Source organism: Neofelis nebulosa, chromosome 1, assembly GCF_028018385.1.
Source record: "Neofelis nebulosa isolate mNeoNeb1 chromosome 1, mNeoNeb1.pri, whole genome shotgun sequence".
Lineage (NCBI taxonomy): Eukaryota > Metazoa > Chordata > Mammalia > Carnivora > Felidae > Neofelis > Neofelis nebulosa.
The window spans coordinates 234,146,048-234,168,719 of NC_080782.1; the positions used below are offsets into that span (position 1 = coordinate 234,146,048).

General features: G+C 40.5%; 1 protein-coding gene across 4 annotated transcripts in view; it reads right to left on the reverse strand.

Moving 5' to 3' along the window:
- Positions 1–3,080: 3,080 nt before the first annotated feature.
- USPL1 (ubiquitin specific peptidase like 1) overlaps positions 3,081–22,672 on the reverse strand; it is a 38,004-nt gene continuing 18,412 nt past the window's right edge. For all 4 annotated transcript variants that reach the window (XM_058688478.1, XM_058688469.1, XM_058688494.1 and 1 more), the window contains 4 exons: positions 20,021–20,150; positions 16,252–16,377; positions 7,495–7,652; positions 3,081–5,149 (listed from right to left, as the gene is read on the reverse strand). In XM_058688478.1, the coding sequence (XP_058544461.1) occupies positions 3,264–5,149; positions 7,495–7,652; positions 16,252–16,377; positions 20,021–20,150 (2,300 nt within the window). In that variant the 3' untranslated portion in view covers positions 3,081–3,263. The remainder of the gene's footprint in view (positions 5,150–7,494; positions 7,653–16,251; positions 16,378–20,020; positions 20,151–22,672) is intronic.

Sequence of the window (22,672 nt, forward strand, 5' to 3'; positions counted from 1 at the left end):
AATTTTTTCCTTCCCAAGCCTGTCCCATCTCAGTAAATAGTATGACCCATCTGCTCAGGCAACAAAACCTGAGACTCCTCTTTGACTCCTCTCTCTGCCCCACATCCAACCCATCAACACATCCCGTTGGCTCTTCTTTTGAAAGGCAACAGTAATCCAGCTACTTTTTAACACCTCCACAGGGATCACCCTAGACTCTGGGGAGGCTGTAACAGACTATGGCTTCTACTCTGACCGGCTATAGTCATTCTCCACGCGTAAGGGATCCTTTTGAATCTAAGACTAGATATCCTGCCCTTGCCTGAAACCTTCTAGTGGCCTCCATTATTCTCAAGTGTTAACAAGGTCTTCGCTATGGCCCACAAAACCATTGAAAAACTGGCCTCTGCCAACCTCCTTCATCTTGTGTTTTCTCTTTCCCTTTGTCTCTGCTCAACCACAATGGACTTTTCCTAGTCCTCAATCATGCCAAGCACCCTCACTCCTCTGGACTTTTGTTCTTCCTGGAATGCCCTTCCTCTACACAGTCACATGGCCCCACTCCCTAACTTCACTGAAGTCCCTGCCAAATGACACCCATCTCCAAGAAAACGTTCCAAATCCACTCAGTCTGAGTCCTCCCATGCTCTCACCTGCTGTTTTCCTCCACAGCATTCAGTGCTATTTGACTAGATCCTCATCATGCAGATTGTTTGTGATTTTGCCTACATGCTTAGATTCATAACCTTAAAAATCAACACTTACAATGTGGTTATTATGGACACCCACAGAGCCGCCCAACACATATGACCCCAGGTGAGGTCTAACAGGTCACCACTGCCTTGATTCGGCTCTCATGCTGTAAGTGTCCTTTTTACAATGTATCTAGTGCCACATCTTTCGTGTGTTTTTGGTGATTTCACTGTTTAAAATGTACCTCAAGTGTAGTGGGAAACTGCTGTCTGATGTTCCTAAGCACAAGAACGGTGCCATGTGCCTTGTGTCAGATAAGCTTCCTTCAGGCGTGACTTAAAGTGCTGTTGGCCTTGTACTCAATGGGAATGAACCAACGATATATGTTACCTGAGGTGTTTTTAAACAGAAGCACAGAAAAAACAAGGTTATTTGTTGATCAGTGGACAATAATGCTGCAACCAGAGGCTCACAGGAACCTAACCCTGCAATTCCCCTAGGAGCAGTGGTTCAGTATTTCATACTCATGGAATGCTTGTGGAAACTTTCCAGAAGAGAACCACAAGTGACCATCACCTGTATCTGTTACCACTTAACACGATATATTTATTTCCTTGTTTAGAAGGCAAGCTCCCTCTAAAGGGCAAGAATTTCTTTTTTTACTGCTTTATCTCTGAGGTTTACAACACTGTTTGGTACTTACCAGAAATCTAGAAATATTCACATGATTAAGCAAGTTCTTGGAGAAAGTCGACTGGCCAATCGTTACAGAAGTATATAGCGTCATATAAAGTTACACTCAACCGCACTAGCAATCATGAAAATGTTAAAACAACAACAAAAAAACAGCCAAGGGTTTTTTCCTCCCTCAATGCTACTACTTGGTGTTGCCATCATTAAAAGACTTTAAAAATGCATATCCTCTGACCCAGCAATTCCGCTCCCAGAAAATAAGACAAAAATAAGAAAGAAAAAAAATCTGTGCAAAAACTTAACAAGAATTGCTGTGGCACAATGAATAATAACAAAACAGTGCAAATCACCTTGAAATCTCAAGATTGGTAAAACAACGACAATCCACACAACCTAATATTATGGAGCTATCCCAAAGCTGCCAAAGCTGTTAAGATGGAGAAAATGCTCATGAAACGTTAAAACAGATTGTACAAACACGTCGAGTACAATTTCTTTCTTAAAGTCTATTTGTATACAAATATGAAAATGTTCGTGGTAGTTATTACCACTAAAATCTTCCTATTTTTCTGGACGTTCCAAGCTTCTCCTGACAATAAACACGCGGTACTTTTGTGATAAAAAAAAGAAAATGGGGGCGGGGGAGGGGACGGAAAGCAAAGTGGACAAATCAATCACGAAGTGCCGAGTCCCTGAGTACTCTATCCCAAGACTGCCACCCTTAAAACCTTAGGAACTACCCCTAGTAACTCAAATCACTATTGCAGTGGTGCTGTTTAAGCAACCAAATTTTAAGTGGGTCCTGAGGGGGAACACATGCTTCTAACAGCTGCAGGAACCACACTACTCAAACCCGGCTTAAGCTCTGTGCTGTCTTTTTAGGTCAGATGTGATAAAAGGAGACTGCTCACAGAAACGTTGGTTTTTGTTTTGATTTTAAAGTTTATTTATTTTGAGAGACGGTGTGCACAAACGAGGGGAGGGGGCAGAGAGGTGACAGAATCCCAAGCAGGCTCCATGCCACCAGCACAGAGCCCATCGTGGGGCCTGAACTCACAAACTGTGAGATCACATCCTGAGCCAAGATCAAGATCTGACGTTCACCCAACTGAGCCACTCAGGTGCCCCAGAAATGTTGGGATTTCAATGAATTAGTGTTTCATACAAAACAGAACGTAACATACAGCAAGCTTTATAAGCACTTGGTTATCATTTTCTCCCTAAAACAACTGTTGGATGGCGTCCAAATTTGCTTGCGGAAATAAATGTGTTGGGAAAAATAGGAGATTTATGGTCATGTGGACTCTTTGCATGTAACACAAAAATAGATTATTTTCCTGTTAGAGATCATTTATTGATCATGTAACGTTACTTCAAGTTCTAGTAACAAGGTTCCTGCCGTCCTTTACTAAGGTCAGAGAAGGAAAAGTTCTTTGGGGAAGGTTTACATTCCGCAGCACTTGCCTGGTATAAGAAACAGGCGTAGGATCCATGACCATAGAACGATTACCAGTCACACATTCTTATCCCATGTACAATGACTTAAGTTTGTACAAACCAGTGTTTCTCCTGAACCACTGTAACCGAAAATTAAAATGTAGAAATTTAATGTACCCGAATGTAAAAACTGCCAGAAACTAGACACTCCTCTGGATCATTTTTAACATTTTGAAAAACTCACTCTCCTACAATACAAAATGAAGCAAACAAGGAAAACCAATTCCTGATCATTTTAATTTGTAAAACAGATTACATGCTTTGTGGGTAGGACCAAAGGTAAAACCTCGCGTAGCTTGCATTTTGTTCACGACAAGGCCAGTGTATAAATACTACTTAATAACATATTAAGTTTCCCAAGAGCCATAATAAATATGAAACTAAAAAAAGAGCGCATGCAATCAACAACTCTCAAACAGATATTCATCAAAATGAGGTAAGTCTAATGTGTCATTTGCTAAAGAATTTAATGTCGAAGTGGAAAAAAACTCATCAAAAATATCAGTCTTCATGGAACTTTCCAAGTTCAATGTCCTAACGCAGGCATTATTTGTCAGTGAGTCTGGCTGAACTTCACACGGATTCTTCTTGGTGGGGCTACAGTAATTATGGTCCTGTCTCAGGTGTGTATTTTGGGGAATGTCGTCTAACTCAGTAGGCACTGGTGCTGCGACGTGGTCATGTCCCATTTCTAAATACCTGAAATCAGCCTCCCCGTTTGCCGAGTGCTCTGTTGAGACAACAGCTGTAGGAGACAACAGTTCTGCCAAAATTTCTTCATGACTTTGACCACTGTATGGAACCGCGGTGCATCCAGATTTATTCTCAGCGGTATCGATCTGATACTGTAGCTCTTTTAACAAGTCTTCTATCGAGTCACAATCGTTTGGAGACCCACAATGGGACACATGTTCTAAATTTTCACTTGGAAGCGCTCCGTTTTGGGGGGAAGACATAAGAGCAGCTAATTTCTTCTTCTTTGCCTTAAGTTTTTTAAGAAGTTTGAGACGAAGTTTATGAATCTGACCCTCAACTGAGTCGCCATGGTTTGCAGAAGAAACACCATGTTCCTTGACACAGAAACTGTGACTGCGGTGAGCTCCGTAGGGGGCGTTTTCACATTTCTTCAGAACATCTGAATCAGCAGTAACATTAGCATGAACATGAGAAGTCGTGCCACCAGGCAGTGGCTGACTTGGCGGCAGGGTGCGAACCGGAGGAGGCTTCCTTGCACACCTATTAGCTTTCCTGGATGCCCGGGTAGCCTTTTGGTTCACACCTTTAGTTTTAAAGCCACCAAAATTACTTGCCCCCTTAACCGAAGGCTGCAAATCAGTTACAGTGTTCCTATTATGAGCCGAAACACAAGGTGGCATAAAAGAAGCACCTTTGCTTAATAAGCCTTTAACCCAACTTCCTACAAATGGTTTCTTCGGAGTGTCTCTCAGAGATGGATTCTGCAGTGGCTTTGCTGTTACAGGTTTAGAAAATGCTGCCGTTTCGTTTTTCTTCGAATTAGATACCTGAGATGTAACCTGTTGTTCGGGTTTTAGTTTCTCAGTCTTTGGTGAAGGAAACCGTGTCAATGGAGGGTCCTTCTCGTGGGCCACTGTGCCCTCAACTTCCGGCTGCCCACCGTGTACAGGATCAGTAGCGGGGATATCATTCACAGGTGCAGCAATCCCCGTGTCTCCGGCATTCGGCGGTGCAAATCGCACGCTTGCATTTACAGTTTGAGACGGAAACTTTAAATCCATGAATTGGTCTTGAGTCAGGTTTCCAACACATGGAGCGGATACTAAAGAAGCCAGGAGTGACTCTCGTGATGGCAAAGCCTTTGTTTTGCCAACTCCTGCATTCTCTGCCACAGGTTTATTTTCAAACGGGACACTTTCAGAGTTAACCTGTATTTCTTCAAGTGTCAAAGATAAAATATTGTCGTCCCCCAAACCTTCTGGACCGGAAAGTAAATGATGTCCGTGAGCTACAGCCTGACCCTGCGAAAGAGTATTAGGAGCAAATGACACACTGCGGGGGAGAGTTCCTGAGGACAGCTCGGCGGAGGCAGCATCACCCACAGAACACCACGCTGGAGAGGCTTGTTCCTCATCACCAAAAGCATGCTCATCACTAGTCTTTTTAAGTGGAAGGCAGGCAGATGTTTTATCTGTCATCTCGGATGTTCTTCTTTCCCAAATAACAATATGGATCTCTGAAGCAAGAACTTCAAATTTCTCACGCCTTTCAGAACATAGGCCTTTTAGGTCATCACATTCCAGCCAAGTTCCTGGGGGATGAGGAAGTTAAATAAATGAGGTTAGACATTCAAAATGCACCAGCTAGGTTAATTTTCTTCTGGCCATTTTAACTGCTGGATCCCTGAATATCCATCAAAGGAGAACACTTGAGAACATGGCCTTATCGTTGTCACCATTTCCTTCTGCCAAAGGTTAAAGTCTTTATTTGGACAATTAAAGTTACGGACTAACATCCAGAAATTTTAAAAATTGAGATAGTGTTTACTCTTCCCTAAATTACCCACAAAAATCAAGACAGAAGTCTAAATATTTAACTTTTGTGACTTGGAATACAGTATATATCGCCCAATTTATCCAACAACATCAGAAAATGGACTTTTTCTGAGGCGCCTGGGTGGCTCAGTCAGTTAAGCTTCTGACTTTGGCTCAGGTCATGATCTCGTGGTGTGTGGGTCTGAGCCCTGCATTGGGCTCTGTGCTGACAGCCCAGAGCCTGGACCCTGTTTCGGATTCTGTGTCTTCCTCTCTTTCTGCCACTCCCCTGCTCGTGCTCTGTCCCTCTCTCTCTCTCTCTCTCTCAAAAATAAATAAACATTAAAAAAAAAAAACGGGGGGGGGCATTTTTTTCCATATCTGTGAATTTTCATGAAGTCTGTTACCTCAAGTACCAACATTTGTTTGAATTCTTATTTTAATTTTTTTTTTTTTTCTGGTTAAAAAAATGAAAACTTTAGAGCTTTCATGTGTTTAGTTGTTTTATTTCTGAGCTTCTATTCTCTCATTTGTCAAGCAAAAATGAAATCATGTAGGTAGGACAAGGGAAGAGGTTAAGACCCTGTAGACACACACAAAAAAACCCAACAAAACTATTCACTAAGTTTATGTGGATATATCCTTATAAACCACCTGAACCTCTATTTCTATACCCATTAAAACTTCTGAGACTCTGTTGTCTGTTTATGTCAGTGGTTCTCTACCATACATGCACATTAGAATTACTTGGTTAACATTTGGACCTAATCCCCAGGGACTGATTCAATGCTCGAGGGAGGAGCCATGACCTTTTTTATAAGGTAACCATTTGATTTTTATATGTTGGAAACCATATAACCATGTAACCTACTGAAGAGGATTTCAGATTCCCTGGAATGCAGTAAAAAATTAATTTTTTTCCAGTTTGTTTATGTTATTCAGAACCACTTCCCTCCAAATGCTGAAGCAGAGTAAAATTTTAAGGTAATCTTATTTATAATGTGAGTTTTGGCTTGCAAAGTGCTTTTATAACACATTACTGTGCCACCCACCCAAACCACCCAAAGAGGAAAATATCAGCTATGAGAGGTGTCCAAATAATAGAAAATGGAAAAACAGAAAATATCAAAAAGACCCCTTACCAACAGCCTGATACAACACTTTAAGTGGCTGCGTTATCTTGTTTAAGACAAAGTGAACACTGTGAGAGACACACTCAATATTAAACCATATTAGATAAATGTTAGGAAAAACCTAGCAAAGTTCATGGGCTGTACTATTTAATCTTCTTTTGAAAAGTTTAACTATTTAAATAAAGGCTTTACGGGGCACCTGGGTGGCTCAGTAGGTTAAGCGTCTGACTTCAGCTCCGGTCATGATCTTGCGGCTCAGCTCGTGAGTTCGAGCCCTGCGGAGCCTGGAGCCTGCTTCAGATTCTCGGTCTCCCTCTCTCTCTACCCCTCTCCTGCTCACTCTCTGACTCTCTCTCTCTCTCTAAAATAAATAAATGTTAAAATAAATACATACATACATACATACATACATACATAAAGGCTTTACCTTGACCATAGCTATAGCAAATTATAGAGTTCAGATACTCTATTTCATGGGGAGAGAAGGCTACGTGATCTGTAATGTCCAATAGTCTTAGAAATAGATGTTCTATTTATGACTAACAATTGTAAACTAGGCAAAATTTTTTTATTCTCAGTTAAAAACCTTTCAGTACGCTGCACTCTCTTTTTAAAAGAAGTACATGTTACATATCTAAGAAATCAGAACTGGCACCATTCACTTATCTGTACTGACCACCTATTACTCATGGAATAAAAGCAAACATAGTGGAAAAAAGCAACTTGTAAACTAACAATAGTATATGATCCCGTTCTTCACCTAGAAAAGAAATACGCATAAGCACATGTACACCCATACACAAGCAGCAGAAGACAGGAGTGATTCTAAACCAGAGTGACAGAGAGGAGGGGGCAGAAGAATTAAAGGCAAGGGCAAGAAGTGAGAGGGAAAGGAGTCAAGACAAAGTCTGTCTTTTAAAAAAAAAAAAAAAATCTAGAATTTAGCCTCTATGCCTATTATCATAAAAGAAAAAGGTTTAAACACTTACCGTCAGCATCTAAAATCCATGTTATAAAATGATTATTTGCTTGGTACTGAATTACAGAAGTTATCTGATAAAGACAGCCTTCAAAATGGAATGAATAGCGCTGCAAGTCATTTCGTGGCAAGCCTTCCACAAAGTGCAACATGAATATGGGAGATACTCTGTGGGAGAGGAAGGCAAGCAAAGTCAAACAGATTTCATGCCCGTGCCTGGTTATACAAAAGACAGTCTGAAGCAAGGAAGTCATACATAACGCTTTCAAGGCTAACTGCACTAATTTTTCTTGAGAACCTCCAGATGTGTGCCTTAATTAGAAATGGAGAACTCACTCTACGAAGTATGTAACAGTAAACCCTTCTCAGAATGGTATCACCGACAGTTGGAAGCCATCATGCAATAAGGCTCTAACACAGACCATTAAACAAAAATTGCTCTGTAAGCCACACTGCCGCTTTGGCTTAAAGAAGATCTCACAGTAACATAACTATTCTGCAAAATCACAGGGAAAAATCCAGACCTTTTAGAATTTTCTTGGGCATCCAGTGGCCCAAATGAATTACTTTTGTTAGATGGCATAGGTAATATGGGAAAACAAAGTAACAAACCTAAGACACTGAAAGAAACATTTAAAAAATTGCCAGTATGCTAATAACTTGTCCTATTTCACTTTTATCTCAAGAAGCAGAGTGGTCCATCAAAGTAAAACTTCTACTTAGGAAGCTTAATTTGTACCTAAGTAGGCAAGAAAATAGAACATACTGGTTGATTTACCATAAACTTCAAGACATCCATAATTCCAAAAATACACTTTATCGTTACAGTCACATGCCAAACCAGAAAACAGAATCCAAAGATGGGCCTCAAATTAACTAAATTTAACAAAGCTCTCATGATTTAAGAAAAATGTCAGATACCCCTTTTCCCAATATTTAAACAGCTGTCAAACTTACTTATCAAAACTTATTCAGCTGAAATGAACTTGAATCAATGTCCAAAATGCAGATTATTCAGACAAGGATTAATTAGTAAATTATCTCATCGATCATTCTGTTAGAGGAAAGAATCAAGTCTTCAAAATTTAAGTACCTATAAACAACAAGTCCTGCAGAACTGTCTATAATGCTAACCCTCTTTGTTCTTTTATGGTATCTGTAGCATCACTTTAAGATAATACTGATTACAGAGGTGCCTGGGTGGCTCAGTCAGTTGAGCGTCCGACTTCGGCTCGGGTCATGATCTTGCATTTGTGAGTTCGAGCCCCGCGTTGGGCTCTGTGCTGACAGCTCAGAGCCTGGAGCCTGCTTCCGATTCTGTGTGTGTGTGTGTGTGTCTCTCTCTGCCCCTCCCCTGTTCACGCTCTGTCTCTTAATAACAAATAAATAAAATTTATTATAATATATTTATTATTTAAATATACTATATTTATTATTAATAAAATAAATAAAAAATGAAAAAAAAAGATAATACTGATTATAAAGTATACCAGCAGGAAAGAGAACTGCTAACTAAACTCTACCACGCCATCAATTTATAGACATACTCCCATTTTAAATATGTGAAAATGTGCCTCTGAGTCAGTGATCCACAGTGAAAGTACAGACATGTTCCCACAGCTTGATATGCAGGCTTCAGGCACCTACTTGGCTCCTTTAAGTACTAATATCTTTTCAAGATATCTTTTTTTTTTAATTTTTTTTTTTAATGTTTGTTTATTCTTGAGACAGAAACAGAGCGTGAACAGGGGAGGGGCATAGAGAGAAGGAGACACAGAATCTGAAACAGGCTCCAGGCTCTGAGCTGTGTCGGCACAGAGCCCAATGCTGGACTCAAACTCACTGATTGTGAGATCATGACCTGAGCCGAAGTCAGACGGACGCTCAACCAACTGATGAGCCACCCAGGATACCTTCTGTGGCTAGTTACTAAAACATTCTCTCCTGGATCCCTAGATTACGCAAACTTGCCTCCTTAGTAGTGTGAATTACACATGGAAAGTGTTCAATGGTCAGTATGTTTTTCTTAATGGCATATTTAAAAAAACAGTACAATTTATAATGACGGCATCTTGGATTCAATAAAATAAAGCATATGCCCCCTCCTCTTCCAGTTTATTTTCCTCTCTGGGTCCCTAGACTCTAGCGTCCTTTAACAGTCACAGATTTCTCCTACCCGTACTTCCGGCTTGTCTCATTTCCAGCCTCATAGCTGAGGGTACAACTTTACTCTTAAGCTGGCAACAGATTTTGTTCTCAGGCTTCTTGCTACTCGCAATGCCTAGCATGTCGAGGATGATGCTCAGAGCTGGGGCTGAGTTAGGTACTCACTTAACCATAAAAAACCTGGATGGGACAGGTTAACAGAATTGGAATGAGAGTCACAAGAGGTTTCAAGCTAAGATCTGTTTGCATTCACCTCCTTAACTTGAGGCTGAACTCCTCCTACTAGAAGGATCTACCTTCAGGAGGAGAAACAGAGAAAATGAAAAGAAGCACAAGAGAACCGTGCCAATTGCCCCGCTACTCAGACAGCAGGGCAACACAGAGTCCCTGTCCCACAAAGAGCAGCCAGTTTTATGTAATGGCCTAGATAGAGTACAAGTTTTTTATTTTTATCCCAACTAATGTAATGTAATAATTCATATTTTAGAAAATGCAGATTTAACAATGTGCATATATACTCCTGAACTGTAATAACAGGCTTTAGGCAAAAAAAATCTGCAAATATAATTTTTAAACCTCATTACATTCTAGATCTAATTACATCACCGAACTAGTTCATATTTCAGATTCTATGACAAAAATTGAGGGGCGCCTGGGTGGCTCAGTTGGTTAAGTGCTGACTTCGGCTCAGGTCATGATCTCACGGTTCGTGGGTTTTAACCCCATGTAGGGCTCTGTGCTGACAGCTCAGAGCCTGGAGCCTGCTTCGGATTCTGTGTCTCCCTCTCTGCCCCTCCCCCACTCATGCTGTCTCTAGAATAAACATTAAAAAAATTAAAAAAAAAATGTGAGTAAAATCAGGTATAATTAAAGTGAGAGTTGGGGGTGCCTGGGTGGCAGAGTCAGTTAAGAGTCCCAACTCTGGATTTTGGCTCAGGTCATGATCTCACGGTTCATGAGTTCGAGCCCCATGTTGAGCTCCATGCTCACCAGCACGGAGCCTGCTTCGGATTCTCTCTCTCCCTCTCTCTCTCTGCACGACCCCCCACTCATGCACACATGCACTCTCCCTCTCTCTCTTAAACTTAAAACAAAAACCCATAATTTTAACTTTTTTAAAATGCTTTTTTAATTTATTTTTGAGATAGAGTGTGAGTGGAGGAGGGGCAGAGAGAGGGAGACACAGAATCCGAAGCAGGCTCCAGGCTCTGAGCTGTCAGCACAGAGCCCGATGCAGGGCTCGAACTCACAAACCGTGAGATCATGACCTGAGCCGAAGTCGGACGTTTAACCAACTGAGCCACCCAGGCGCCCCTTAACTATTTTATATGTCAGTACTCCAACCAAACTTTTGTAGGGAATGGTTCAATTTATCTGCTTGGAAGAAAGTCTCAGAGTCATTGTATTTTAATGATACTTTAATGACACTTTAATAAGCTCTATAAGCACAGAACAGAAACATCTAATTCTCTTCCTATCACTCCCCTGCCCTTTACAAAAAGTTATTAAAAAAAAAAAGAAATCATGGCACAAAAACAGACACTCAGATCTAGGGAACAGAATAGAGAACCCAGAAATGGACCCACAAACCTATGGCCAACTAATCTTTGACAAAGCAGGAAAGAATATCCAATGGAATAAAGACAGTCTCTTCAGCAAGTGGTGTTGGGAAAACTGGACAGCGACAAGCAGAAAATGAACCTGGACCACTTTCTTACACCATACACAAAAATAAACTCAAAATGGATAAAAGACCTAAATGTAAGTCAGGAAGCCATCAAAATCCTTGAGGAGAAAGGGGCGCCTGAGTGGCTCAGTCGGTTAAGTGGCCGACTTCAGCTCAGGTCACGATCTCGCGGTCCGTGGGTTCGAGCCCCGCGTCGGGCTCTGTGCTGACCGCTCAGAGCCTGGAGCCTGTTTCAGATTCTGTGTCTCCCTCTCTCTCTGCCCCTCTCCCGTTCATGCTCTGTCTCTCTCTGTCTCAAAAATAAATAAACGTTAAAAAAAAAAAAAATTTAAAAATCCTTGAGAAAGCAGGCAAAAACCTCTTTGATGCTGGCCGCAGCAACTTTTTACTCAACAAGTCTCCAGAGACAAGGGAAACAAAAGCAAAACTGAAGGACTGGGACCTCATCAAAATAAAAACCTTCTGCGTAACAAAGGAAACAATCGGCAAAACTAAAAGGCAACTGACGGAATGGTCAGGTATTTCCAAACAACATATCAGATAAAGGGTTAGTATCCAAATCTATAAAGAACTTATCAAATTCAACACCCAAGGTACAAATACCCCAGTGAAGAAATGGGCAAAAGACATGAATAGACACTTCTTCAAAGACATCCAGATGGCCAACCGACACATGAAAAAATGTTCATCACTCATCATCAGGGAAATGCAAATCAAAACCACAATAAGATACCACCTCACACCTGTAAGTGGCTAACATTAACAACTCAGGTAACAACAGATGTTGGTGAGGATGGGGAGAAAAAGGCTCTCTTTTGCACTGCTGGTGGGAATGCAAACTGGCGCAGCCACTCTAGAAAACAGTATGGACGTTCCTCAAAAACCTAAAACTAGAACTGCCCTACGACCCAGCAATCACACTACTAGGTATCTATCCAAGGGATACAGGTGTGCTGTTTCGAAGGGGCACATGCACCCCAGTGTTTATAGCAGCATTATCAACAATGGCCAAAGTATGGAAAGAGCCCAAATGTCCATCGATGGATGAATGGATAAAGAAGATGTGGTGTATATACATATATATATACATACACACACACACACACACACACACACACTGTGTGTGTGTATATACATATATGTATACACACACACACACACACACACACACACAATGGAGTATTACTCGGCAATCAAAAAGAATTAAACTTGCCACTTGCAACTACGTGGATGGAACTGGAGGGTATTATGCTAAGTGAAATTAGTCAGAGAAAGACAAATATATGACTTCACTCATATGAGGACTTTAAGACACAGAACAGATGAACACAATGGAAGGGAAGCAAAAATAATATAAAAACAGGGAGGGGGACAAAACATACGAGACTCTTAAATATGGCACACAAACAGAGGGTTATGGGAGCGGGTGTGGGAGGGAGGATGGGCTAAATGGGCGAGGGGCATTAAGGAATCTACTCCTGAAATCATTGTTGCAACCATATGCTAACTAACTTGGATGCAAATTAAAAAAATAAAAGAAAATAAACTTTAAAAAAATATTGAGTACCCGCTATGTAACAGGGAGAGATGACACAGTACTGTTTACTGATACATGAAGATTCCATAAAATAATAATAAAATTGGATTATAAAACAACAAAAAAAATAACTGTTAAAACTGAAGTTTAAATAAATAAACTTTTCAAATTACAGTCCAGGGTACTGTGACTTAGACTCCTAGTAATGAGGTTTTTTTCAAGATCTGTAAAGTAAAATTAAATCAGATTCTAAGTTGGTGCTCCGTATCACCATGCTCTGAATATAATTCCTAAATAATACACTTAAAGTAGCAGATCTGGCCTTGCTAGATTTAATTCAGCTGATTTATCAATGGACTCTTTTTCCAATGGGAATATATTAGAGTGCGGATTACCTGAGACAAGGTGTTCAGGGAACTCAATACTATTAGTTCTTAGAATGCTGACTGTAAGGTTGAATTATACGTGATATCATAATGGATCTAATTACTTTTAAGTTATCCTTAAAAACTATTAAATTCGTTTCTAGATTCCATTAGACAACAATAAATCTCGATTTGTTGAATCTTGTTGTTGAATATGAATTTCAGGGGCTCCTGTGTGGCTCAGACAGCTAAGCATCCGACTTCAGCTCAGGCCATGATCTCACGATCCATGGGTTCGAGCCCCGCGTCAGACTCTGTGCTGACAGCTCAGAGCCTGGAGCCTGCTTCAGATTCTGTGTCTCCCTCTCTCTCTGCCCCTGCCCCACTCACGCTCTGTCTCTGTCTCTCTCTCGAAAAATATACGTTAAAAAAATAATAATACAAAAAGAATATAAATTTCAAAGTAAAAAACTCAGAGGACTTCAAAAGACCCTGTCATTTAAAATTTAAGTGAAATTTTACACACTAGTTCAGTTTACTTTTGAATATAGTCAATGTCCAAATTATAAACTCGGCTTATAATTGGCCTGTTAGAACTCTAAACACATTTCACATTGAAACACTTATATTCAACGGATATGTTTCTGGATCAGAGCCTGAATCACTAATGTAAGTAATGCATCTTATTTGTATAATTAAAAATTGTATGTTGCAATGCATCCAATTAACAGATCAAACAAGATCGGAGTAAAAGTTCATCTTCAATGCTGGTGCGTGAGAAAAAGCAGGTGTAAGTGGTAGATGAAATCACATACACCAGGCGGCCTCAAGCAACCCAGCGGTCCTGTACAGGATGGCAGATACTCACACCCTGCTGCCCTTCTACCTCCTTCTCAAGACAGGGCTTTAACAGAAAAGACTCCCACAGCACTTCAATCTCAAAGTTTGAAACCCCAGACAACCAAGACAGACTGTGGACTTTCCATTAAAGGTAGCTCCTCTTCTTTTCCATTCAAATGCTATCAAATGATAGCGAATGGGGGGAAAGAAAGGTAGGAAACCGAAAGGGCCAAGAAGGGGAAGAAGACATGAGGAAACAAGCAAACAACAAATATTCTGCAGGCAAAAATTAAAGAGCAACAGGGAAGCGGGAACTGAGCAGAATGGATGAAGCGGTGACGGGAGCGCTGTGGGGTGGGCGCACTCAGAAGAGCTTATACATGTCACAGAACCCCTCGAAGACTCAACGCTGATGGGCAGCAGATACTGCAGAATGTGGGGTAAGGCCCTGGGGCAAAAACTAGGGTAGTGACAGGAAGAGTGTATCCAGAGCTCCCACGCACCAGCCTCAGAGAGGAACCAGTATAGACCGGAACACTGGAGCAAAAGATGAAAGGTGGCATTAGAAAGGCTTCTAGAAAAAAACGTGGGGGAGGATTCCAAAATTGTGAAACATTTAAGTGTTTGGAAAATGTATCAATGAGTGTTTGAAGAATTTGGAAAAATTTCACAATGCATACATAAAGAAAGCAAATGAAAACACAAGGAAATAATTCCAGGAAAACTTAGAAGTTATAAAAGAAATGAAATACAACCACATATACTGCTTGACTGGAGAGGAAATACACATGTATTCATAATAATAAATAATGAGTACTGATTACAAAAATCAGTACTGATATCAGTATTACTGATAACAAAAAATGTTATCATGTTGCAAGGACAGGGAGAGGTTAAAAACTGACGGAGCCCAGTGATTGGTGTAAGAACCCTAGTCTTCAACAACTATAAAAGAAGGAGAATGGGGCGCCTGAGTGGTTCAGTCAGTTGAGCTTGGTCCAACTTCAGCTCGAGTCATGATCTCACGGTTCGTGAGTTCAAGCCCCGCATCGGGCTCTGTGCTGACCAGCTCGGAGCCTGGAGCCTACTTCGGATTCTGTCTCCTTCTCTCTCTGCCCCTCCCCACTTGCGCTCTGTCTGTCTCTCAAAAATAAATAAATGTAAAAAAAAAAAAAACAAAAAAACGAAGACTGCATAAAAGTGGAATAAGCTTTAAAAAGAAAAAAGAATGAAAACAAAGAGAAACAAAAGGTGGAATAAGTGCACTGTTCTGAAACGTCAAAGTAAATACCGCTTCACGGGTGTAAAGTAGATGCTTATGGGAGAGGAGGTCGGAGGGGCACTGCTCTCTTTCCTTCTAGGTCTTGGCAGTATTAGATTAACCAAGAATGTATTACTTGCATGAAAACAACTCTTTAGGAAAGATTGGAGGGATTTCCTGGCACATCCAAGGGCATCAGAAAAGGTATGAAAAGGTTAATGCCCCTGCTTCTTTATATCACATTATACCTCCAAACATTTCTTTACTGAGAGTCAGAAGCGAGGATGACTAAACACGTAGGTTACAGGATGCATTCGCGCAAAGGATATTAACAAACGAGACAAACTGCCTAGAATGGAACTGACCCATGAGCTTAAAATATGGGCTTCCGGTAGCAATTTTAGAAAAGGTAATTCTGACCAGTGGTCCCACTGCGGACAAATAGAAAAGCTGGCAAAACATACTAAAAACACATCTGCTCAAAGGCAGCGGAAAGCTTCCAAGGGGATGAAGAATTAGCAGGCCGAAGTCTGGGAGAAGATGGGAATTCAGAGAGATGAGCCTGTGGTTCACCTTTGAGTCATCTTAGTTCTTGAACTCAGATTAAGGAAATCCCAGAATTCTAGTGACTCCAGGCACTTGGCAGAGGGGAGAAAAACTGATGATTAATATCCTTAAAGGGAGAAAACAAGGTAAAAGAAGGCAAGGCCCCATTAGAGTGGGGTCAGACAGTCACCCTGAGACAGGTGCAGCGGTACTTTGCCTGGGACAGTTTGCCGTCGGCCAGAGTCCACGACGGAGAGGCATTCTGGCAATTCGTAACAACTCAAACTTCTGACAAACAGTTTCAATTCTACAAATTAAATCCACCTTCATTTCGTTCTAAAAATAGTAAGACAATTTTAACTCACTTTTCCAATACCATTTTTCTTATCTGTGACTTATTCCTGCAATTGTTACATGGACCAAAATGGGCAGCATTAAGTGGGTGCCACTCAGGGATGACATTTGTAAAGGTGACCAGATTCTTCATGTATCTGTAAAACAGAAGACATAAATTAACTTAAATTCATTTACATTAATTTCAACCAATGCCTAAACCTTCATTCATTTATTTATACTTCCCTATTCCCCCATATCACATGATAAATCAATATGCTAACGTTCCTCGCACACCCTAGTAAGCTCTCTGTGAAGACTCTCCACAATGACTCCTATACTTTTTCACCTGTGAGATGAAGACAATATGAAAGGCAGGGTTTCTCAAGAACAATACTGACATTTTGCGCTGGGTATTTCTTTGCTGTGAGGCATCCGTCCCGTGCACTGGGGCTGTTCAGCACCATCTCTGGCCTCTACCCACTAGATGCCAGTAACAGCCTCCAAGTGCAGCGACCGTTAGCTCCAAACACCGCCAGACGTCCCACGAGGTGCAAAACAGCCCCTCGCTGAGAACCACCGCTTCCAAATTTATTACGAGCTCACCCCTTACCTACAAAATTACAATCTGGCTACCCGTATGGACAACCAAAAAGGAAAAAAGACAGTTCCAAATGTATAATCACGAACACATACAACTTAACTTTCTTGATCTTTAAAAAATTAGAATGCCAGTTGTGGCAGAATTTTGTTTTCCCAGATACAGAAGTTTGCACTTTGGTCTAGATACCTGACAGCAAGAGGCACCTAAAATGATCTTTAAAGATGTACACTACATCAATTGGGTCTACTTTAATAAAAAAAACCTTTAAAGGGGCAATTAATTACCTACTAGACATTAGTTTTTTCCTAAACAATAACAACAAATATTGATCAATCGTAAGTGAGATCAGCACAGGCTATTACAAATACAGCAGTTCTCAGGGAAGCTACCATTTTAAAAGCGAGCAGCATAAAGTTACCAACAAAATGGAATGATTTATTTCTACTAAATTTTTAGTTCTCACAGATGACTGTTAAGGCTCCCATTTTTTAGCCTGTAAGGGGGAGTTTGTCTCTGCAAATAAATGTTCATGCTCCACATGACAGCTAACGTTTTTGAGCACTATGTGCAGGGCAGGGCGTTTACGCTCCTCTCCCAAACAACCCTAAGTGGCAGATACTATTCTTATCCCCATTTTACAGATGAGGAAAGTGAAACAGACTGCATATCAGATGATAAATGACCAACTTGAGATTTTAATCCAGGGAGTCTGACTCCAAAGACCATGTAAATAACTGCCTCCAGAATATACCTTATAAATCAAGTAACAGATCTTAAACTGGCACAAAAAAAAGCAGCACAAAACCCAGTGAGTTTGCTGGATTAAGTGGAAATAGTTTTAAACTATGATATGTTAAGATTTAATGAAATGCCACTTCATGTTAGCTTTTCCTCTAGAACTACTTATTTTTAGAACAAAGGAGTTAAAAAAAATAAAACCAGAAACCAGCAAACTCAAACAGCCAGTGGCTTCTTTCCCCTGAGCCCTCTGAGATTTTTTAACACACCTCCAACGTGCTCTTGTATTCAAAGTAGTCAAAGTAACTTAATGCAGCCAACAGATCAAAATAATTACTAAGTCACTGGGCCTCAATAATGTGTTTATATGTTATCTCCCTAACTAACCGGTCTGAATTTGGCCAGATAGAGATTATTTCTGTTGAGTTCCTGGCACATAAAACGTACTCAATGAAAAGCTGTCAAACAACTCAGATGTAGATTTTGGAAAAGCTGTAATTAAGCTGATTTTAATCATCAAGCTTGTTTGTATTACTTAAAATCCAGGTGGTGACTAGGGAGTGTGTATACTACAGTGAGCAAGAAATCGAGGCCAGAAAACGTAAGCCTGAGTTTTGCCATCTACTAGTGTGTCACCTTGGGTGTCTATTTACCCCCTTTTCAAGGTTCAGTTTCCCTATCGGTCAAATGAGGAGAAAATTAGATAATTTATATAAACCAGTGACAGAAGACCGAGAAATAGATAACTTGTTCTTATACTCACTTACAGAAAACTATTTTAAGTCCTAGGTGTGAGTGAATGCTCATTCTTACTCTGTTCTACTACTTTTGAGTCAACTGGTAAAAGGCAAATGTCTTCTGGTTCTGTTGCTTGCATTCCCCAGAACATCCTCTCAGACTTGACTCTCCTTGAGTGATGCTTAAATACCAAAAATAATCTCAATTTAGATAATGAATATCTAAATGGTTTTCTCTCACATTTTTATTTAATAATTTTAAATAATTTTAAATATTTTATTTAATAATTTGACTCCAAATTTTCTAATTTGCTAGTAGGTGGGTGAGCTGAAGGCAAGAGGAAAGTATCGATCTCCATTACAGTAATCTGAATAAATGACCAACAAAACCAGTATGGTGATTTTAACTGCCAGTCGGCAACTTTCTCACGTATGGACAGAGTGAAGGCACCATGTGTGATGAAAACTTTCTCTGACTCCTCTTTCCAAACCAACTTTCTCTCCTTGTTATGTGGGTCAGTGTATGGAAGCAAAAGAAACCCTCTGCTGCTTTCTTCTCCATGGTTCCTCTCAAGTCCCAGTCTCAGGGCATAAAATGATTGTGCGTCCATCAGGACCCCTCCAATCCTCACCCAGAGCAACAGGGAAGTAGGAAGCAGGCTGAGACAGCTCACATGCAAGAGGATTTTGGCGGTGGCTGGTCTTTCACGGAGGAGCGGAAGAGCCTAAGTTCTTCTCAGAACTACTGCCAGACTCCCAGAGCCTCAAATCAGTTTCCATGAGGTTAAAAAAGGTAACCAAACAAAAACCCTGGTTGCTAACAGAGGAAACAAAACACATATCACTTCAGGCAATTCTAAGACGTATTCTTACTCTGCAGGGAATCCAGAATGGGGGATGTGGGAGATTGCACTGCTCTTCCCATCTGTCCCCACGGAAGAAAACTCCTACTAAGTAACCTCGCAGACCATGGTTTTTTACTCTTCCAGTTGAAAGAAGCAAGCAAATTGCAGTTTCTGGGGCTCAAATTTTTCCACTGATTGACTGATTACTTATTTATTTGAATTTTTAGTGTTTATTTTTGGGAGAGAGAGAGACAGAGCACGAGCGGGGGAGGGGCAGAGAGAGACACACACAGAATCGGAAGCAGGCTCCAGGCTCCGAGCTGTCGGCACAGAGCCCGATGCAGGGCTCGAACTCACGGACTGTAAGATCATGACCTGAGCCGAAGTCGGATGCTTACCGACTGAGCCACCCAGGCGCCCCTCAAATTTTTCCTTTTAATCTTACTGGTGGGGAGACTTTAAGATATGGTAGGAAATTTTTTCTCTAAACATTTTTATTTATTTCTGAGAGACAGAGAGAGACAGAGAGTGAGTGGGAGAGGGGCAGAGAGAGAGGGAGACACAGAATCTGAAGCAGGCTCCAAGCTCTAAGCTGTCAGAACAGGGCGTGACATGGGGCTTGAACCCATGAACCGTGACATCATGACTTGAGCCGCAGCTGGATGCTTAACCAACTGAGCCACCCAGGCACCCTAGTAGGAAATTTTACTGAGGGCAGAAGGAACCAGGGAGAGAGCAATGCCACAAATCGAAGTTTCATTAAAATTCTATTACTCAGAACTATTTTCAATAGAATGAGTCCATTTTTAAAAAGAGAAAAACGAAAAATATAAAAAATTTAAAATTTAAAAAAATTAATAAAAAGAGAAAAACTAACCTGCTTTGATACTTGTGCCCACACTGTGAGCATTCAAAATTCCAAGAGAAAGAATACATGAAAAGCTTTTCAATGAGGGGTTCCATTTTTAAGAGCAGGGGAAGTGCAAACACTGGGCTTTCCATATCACCTATAAAAAGAAAAGGGAAAACTATTGTTCATAAGTGACTGAGAAAAGTAAACCCAAATCATTAACTGTTATCTTTCCTCACTACATTCACAGTACAGTATATGTGAAAACATGAATATACGACAGAGTAAGTTACTCACCGTGGGGCAAGGGGAAGTTTTTAAAGCATTTCTCTAAAAATGTCTATCATGAAGATTTAATTATCACTTCAGTCCCTGTCTTCCATTTTTCGTGGCGGACACCTACGAAAACTTTTTAAGACAAAAGACACAAAAGACCCATACTATCTCCTCAGAGCTGTTCACAGCTCTAGAGTATTATAAAAATAAAGCAAAAATACATAGTTTGCCACAGATACTAAAAATAGTACGCCTGGTGAAACACTGTAGAATAATGGCAGACGTGGACAAAACCATTAAAAAGCCACTTCTATGCCAACCGTCTTGTTCCACGTGTGAAGGACATGACACACAGGGTTCAAGGGCCGGCCTCGGATCTCCCTGCTCTTCTTCTATCACTCTTCTTAAAATCTTTTAACAGGTAAAATTAAACTTCAAGGACTTTAAGACTAGAGAAGATCTGAATTCTGGTGTCCTTGAAACAAAAACCGGACAGTGAATCTGGTCCTCCAGTTTTGAGATCAGCAGGCAACTTAAATAGGAAGATTGACATTCTCCTCTTACACTTGTTCTCCAGTTGGTTTCTTGCCTTTCTGTCCTCAGGGGAGCTTAGATGGTGCCGTACTGATCCAGCCCTAGAAAGAACTGGAGTCCTTCCCTTCCCTACCTGCCCGGGAACAGTCTCGCTCCCATGGTCCAGTTCTCCCCCTGGCCTGCAGCTACCACAGCCTGGAACGTGGCCAGGAGGAGTCGTTACTGCCGGAGCACACTCTGGACCAGTAGTTACAAAGGCTATTTTAACAGTCGCCTTTGTGGTACAGCCCCACAGCTATTTCCATGCAAAAATAAAAATCAAAACAAAAGTTCTGTATGTAGAAATAAATGCAAATCAATCTCCTAAACACACGTAAACAGCGTAAACAGGGAACAGTACAGCACGAGTTTATAACAGTTAGTAGCATTTAAATGCTTACTCTACCACAGCTAAATATTAATTGAGAAGCAACTAATTTATATTTCTTAACGACAACATAGAACCTGCAAGTCTAAAAATACATAAAGTTCTCAGTAAATCAAAATACCAGAAAAGAAAAAAATCATAAAAGAGCTCAAAACACACTGTTAAATAAGTTATATGCATACAGATCATTTTCGGTAATTTATATAGCTCCTAAATTAACCTTAATTATTTTTCCTTTGTTTACAACTCTTATGGGTGTTAAGCATAAAGCATTTGCTAGAGAACACGTAATACCAATTAATTCCAATTTTTATAACTTCCTGCTGAAATCAGTTAAGTGGTTTCTTTGCCTCTAGTATCTTCAGCCCAACTCCTACCCAACTACCTAGTTTTTCATATTTCCCTAAAATACTATCATTTGCCATGATGCAAATCTTTCAGTGACGTTTTGCTGCCCAGCTAGTCAAGTTTTCTCTTCTGCTCATTGGTTTTTTTTTTTTTAAACCAACATACAGAGTTCTTTAGAAGATATCCAGGATATTATTTCTTTGTTCTATTTTTGCCCAGAGGTTTTAAACTTCAATGTAAGTGTATCTACCAGTATTTTATGTACCTTCTTTAGGAAATTCTTCTCCACTGAGTGGAAAAATATTCAGCCATATTCTTTACCAAAGTGTTAGAATTCTGGTTTTTCATGTTTAGGTCTTTTTTCTTTTTAATTCATTTAGAGAGAGCGAGAGAGCGCACACGAGCGCAAGTCAGGGAGGGGCAGAGAGACAGGGAGACAGAATCCCAAGCAGGCTGCCTGCTGTTGGCGCAGAGCCCTATGTGGGCCTCCAACTCGAGAACTGTGAGGTCATGACCTGAGCCGAGCTACCCAGGCACCCCTGAAGTTTAAGTCTTTAAATGGGCTGAAATTTCTTTCTGATTACAGTGTCAAGTAGGGATCCAACTTCCTCCCTGTCTCAGAAACAAACTGTCCCAACACCATTTACTGGACGGCCTTTTTCCTTCCCCTACTTATCTACATCACCACCTCTGTCACAGGAGGTAAGCAAAAAGGGAGGGTTTTCATCTGGACTCTATTCTATTCTACTGTGTATCCTTACACTAGTACACAAATCTCAAAGACTAAATTAATCTTTAAGATTACATAAATAAATCCAAACGAGAACAATAGTAGCTTTATCTTTAAAAAAAAAAAATTAGACATTAGAAAGAGAAAACTAAGTTGAAGAGTGCAGTTACCTTTGTGGAGAGGTAAGGAAGAACTGAACAGGAAAGAGTACAAAGGGGGCTTAGCTTGTATTTGTAATGTTTTATATTTCTTAAACTGCAGGGAGGGGGAACAGAGAGGACAGGCTACGATGCATTTTTTAAGAACAATAATCAAAACGATGCTATGGCTCATCTTAAAAATGTAACCAACTTTCGGGGTCAGT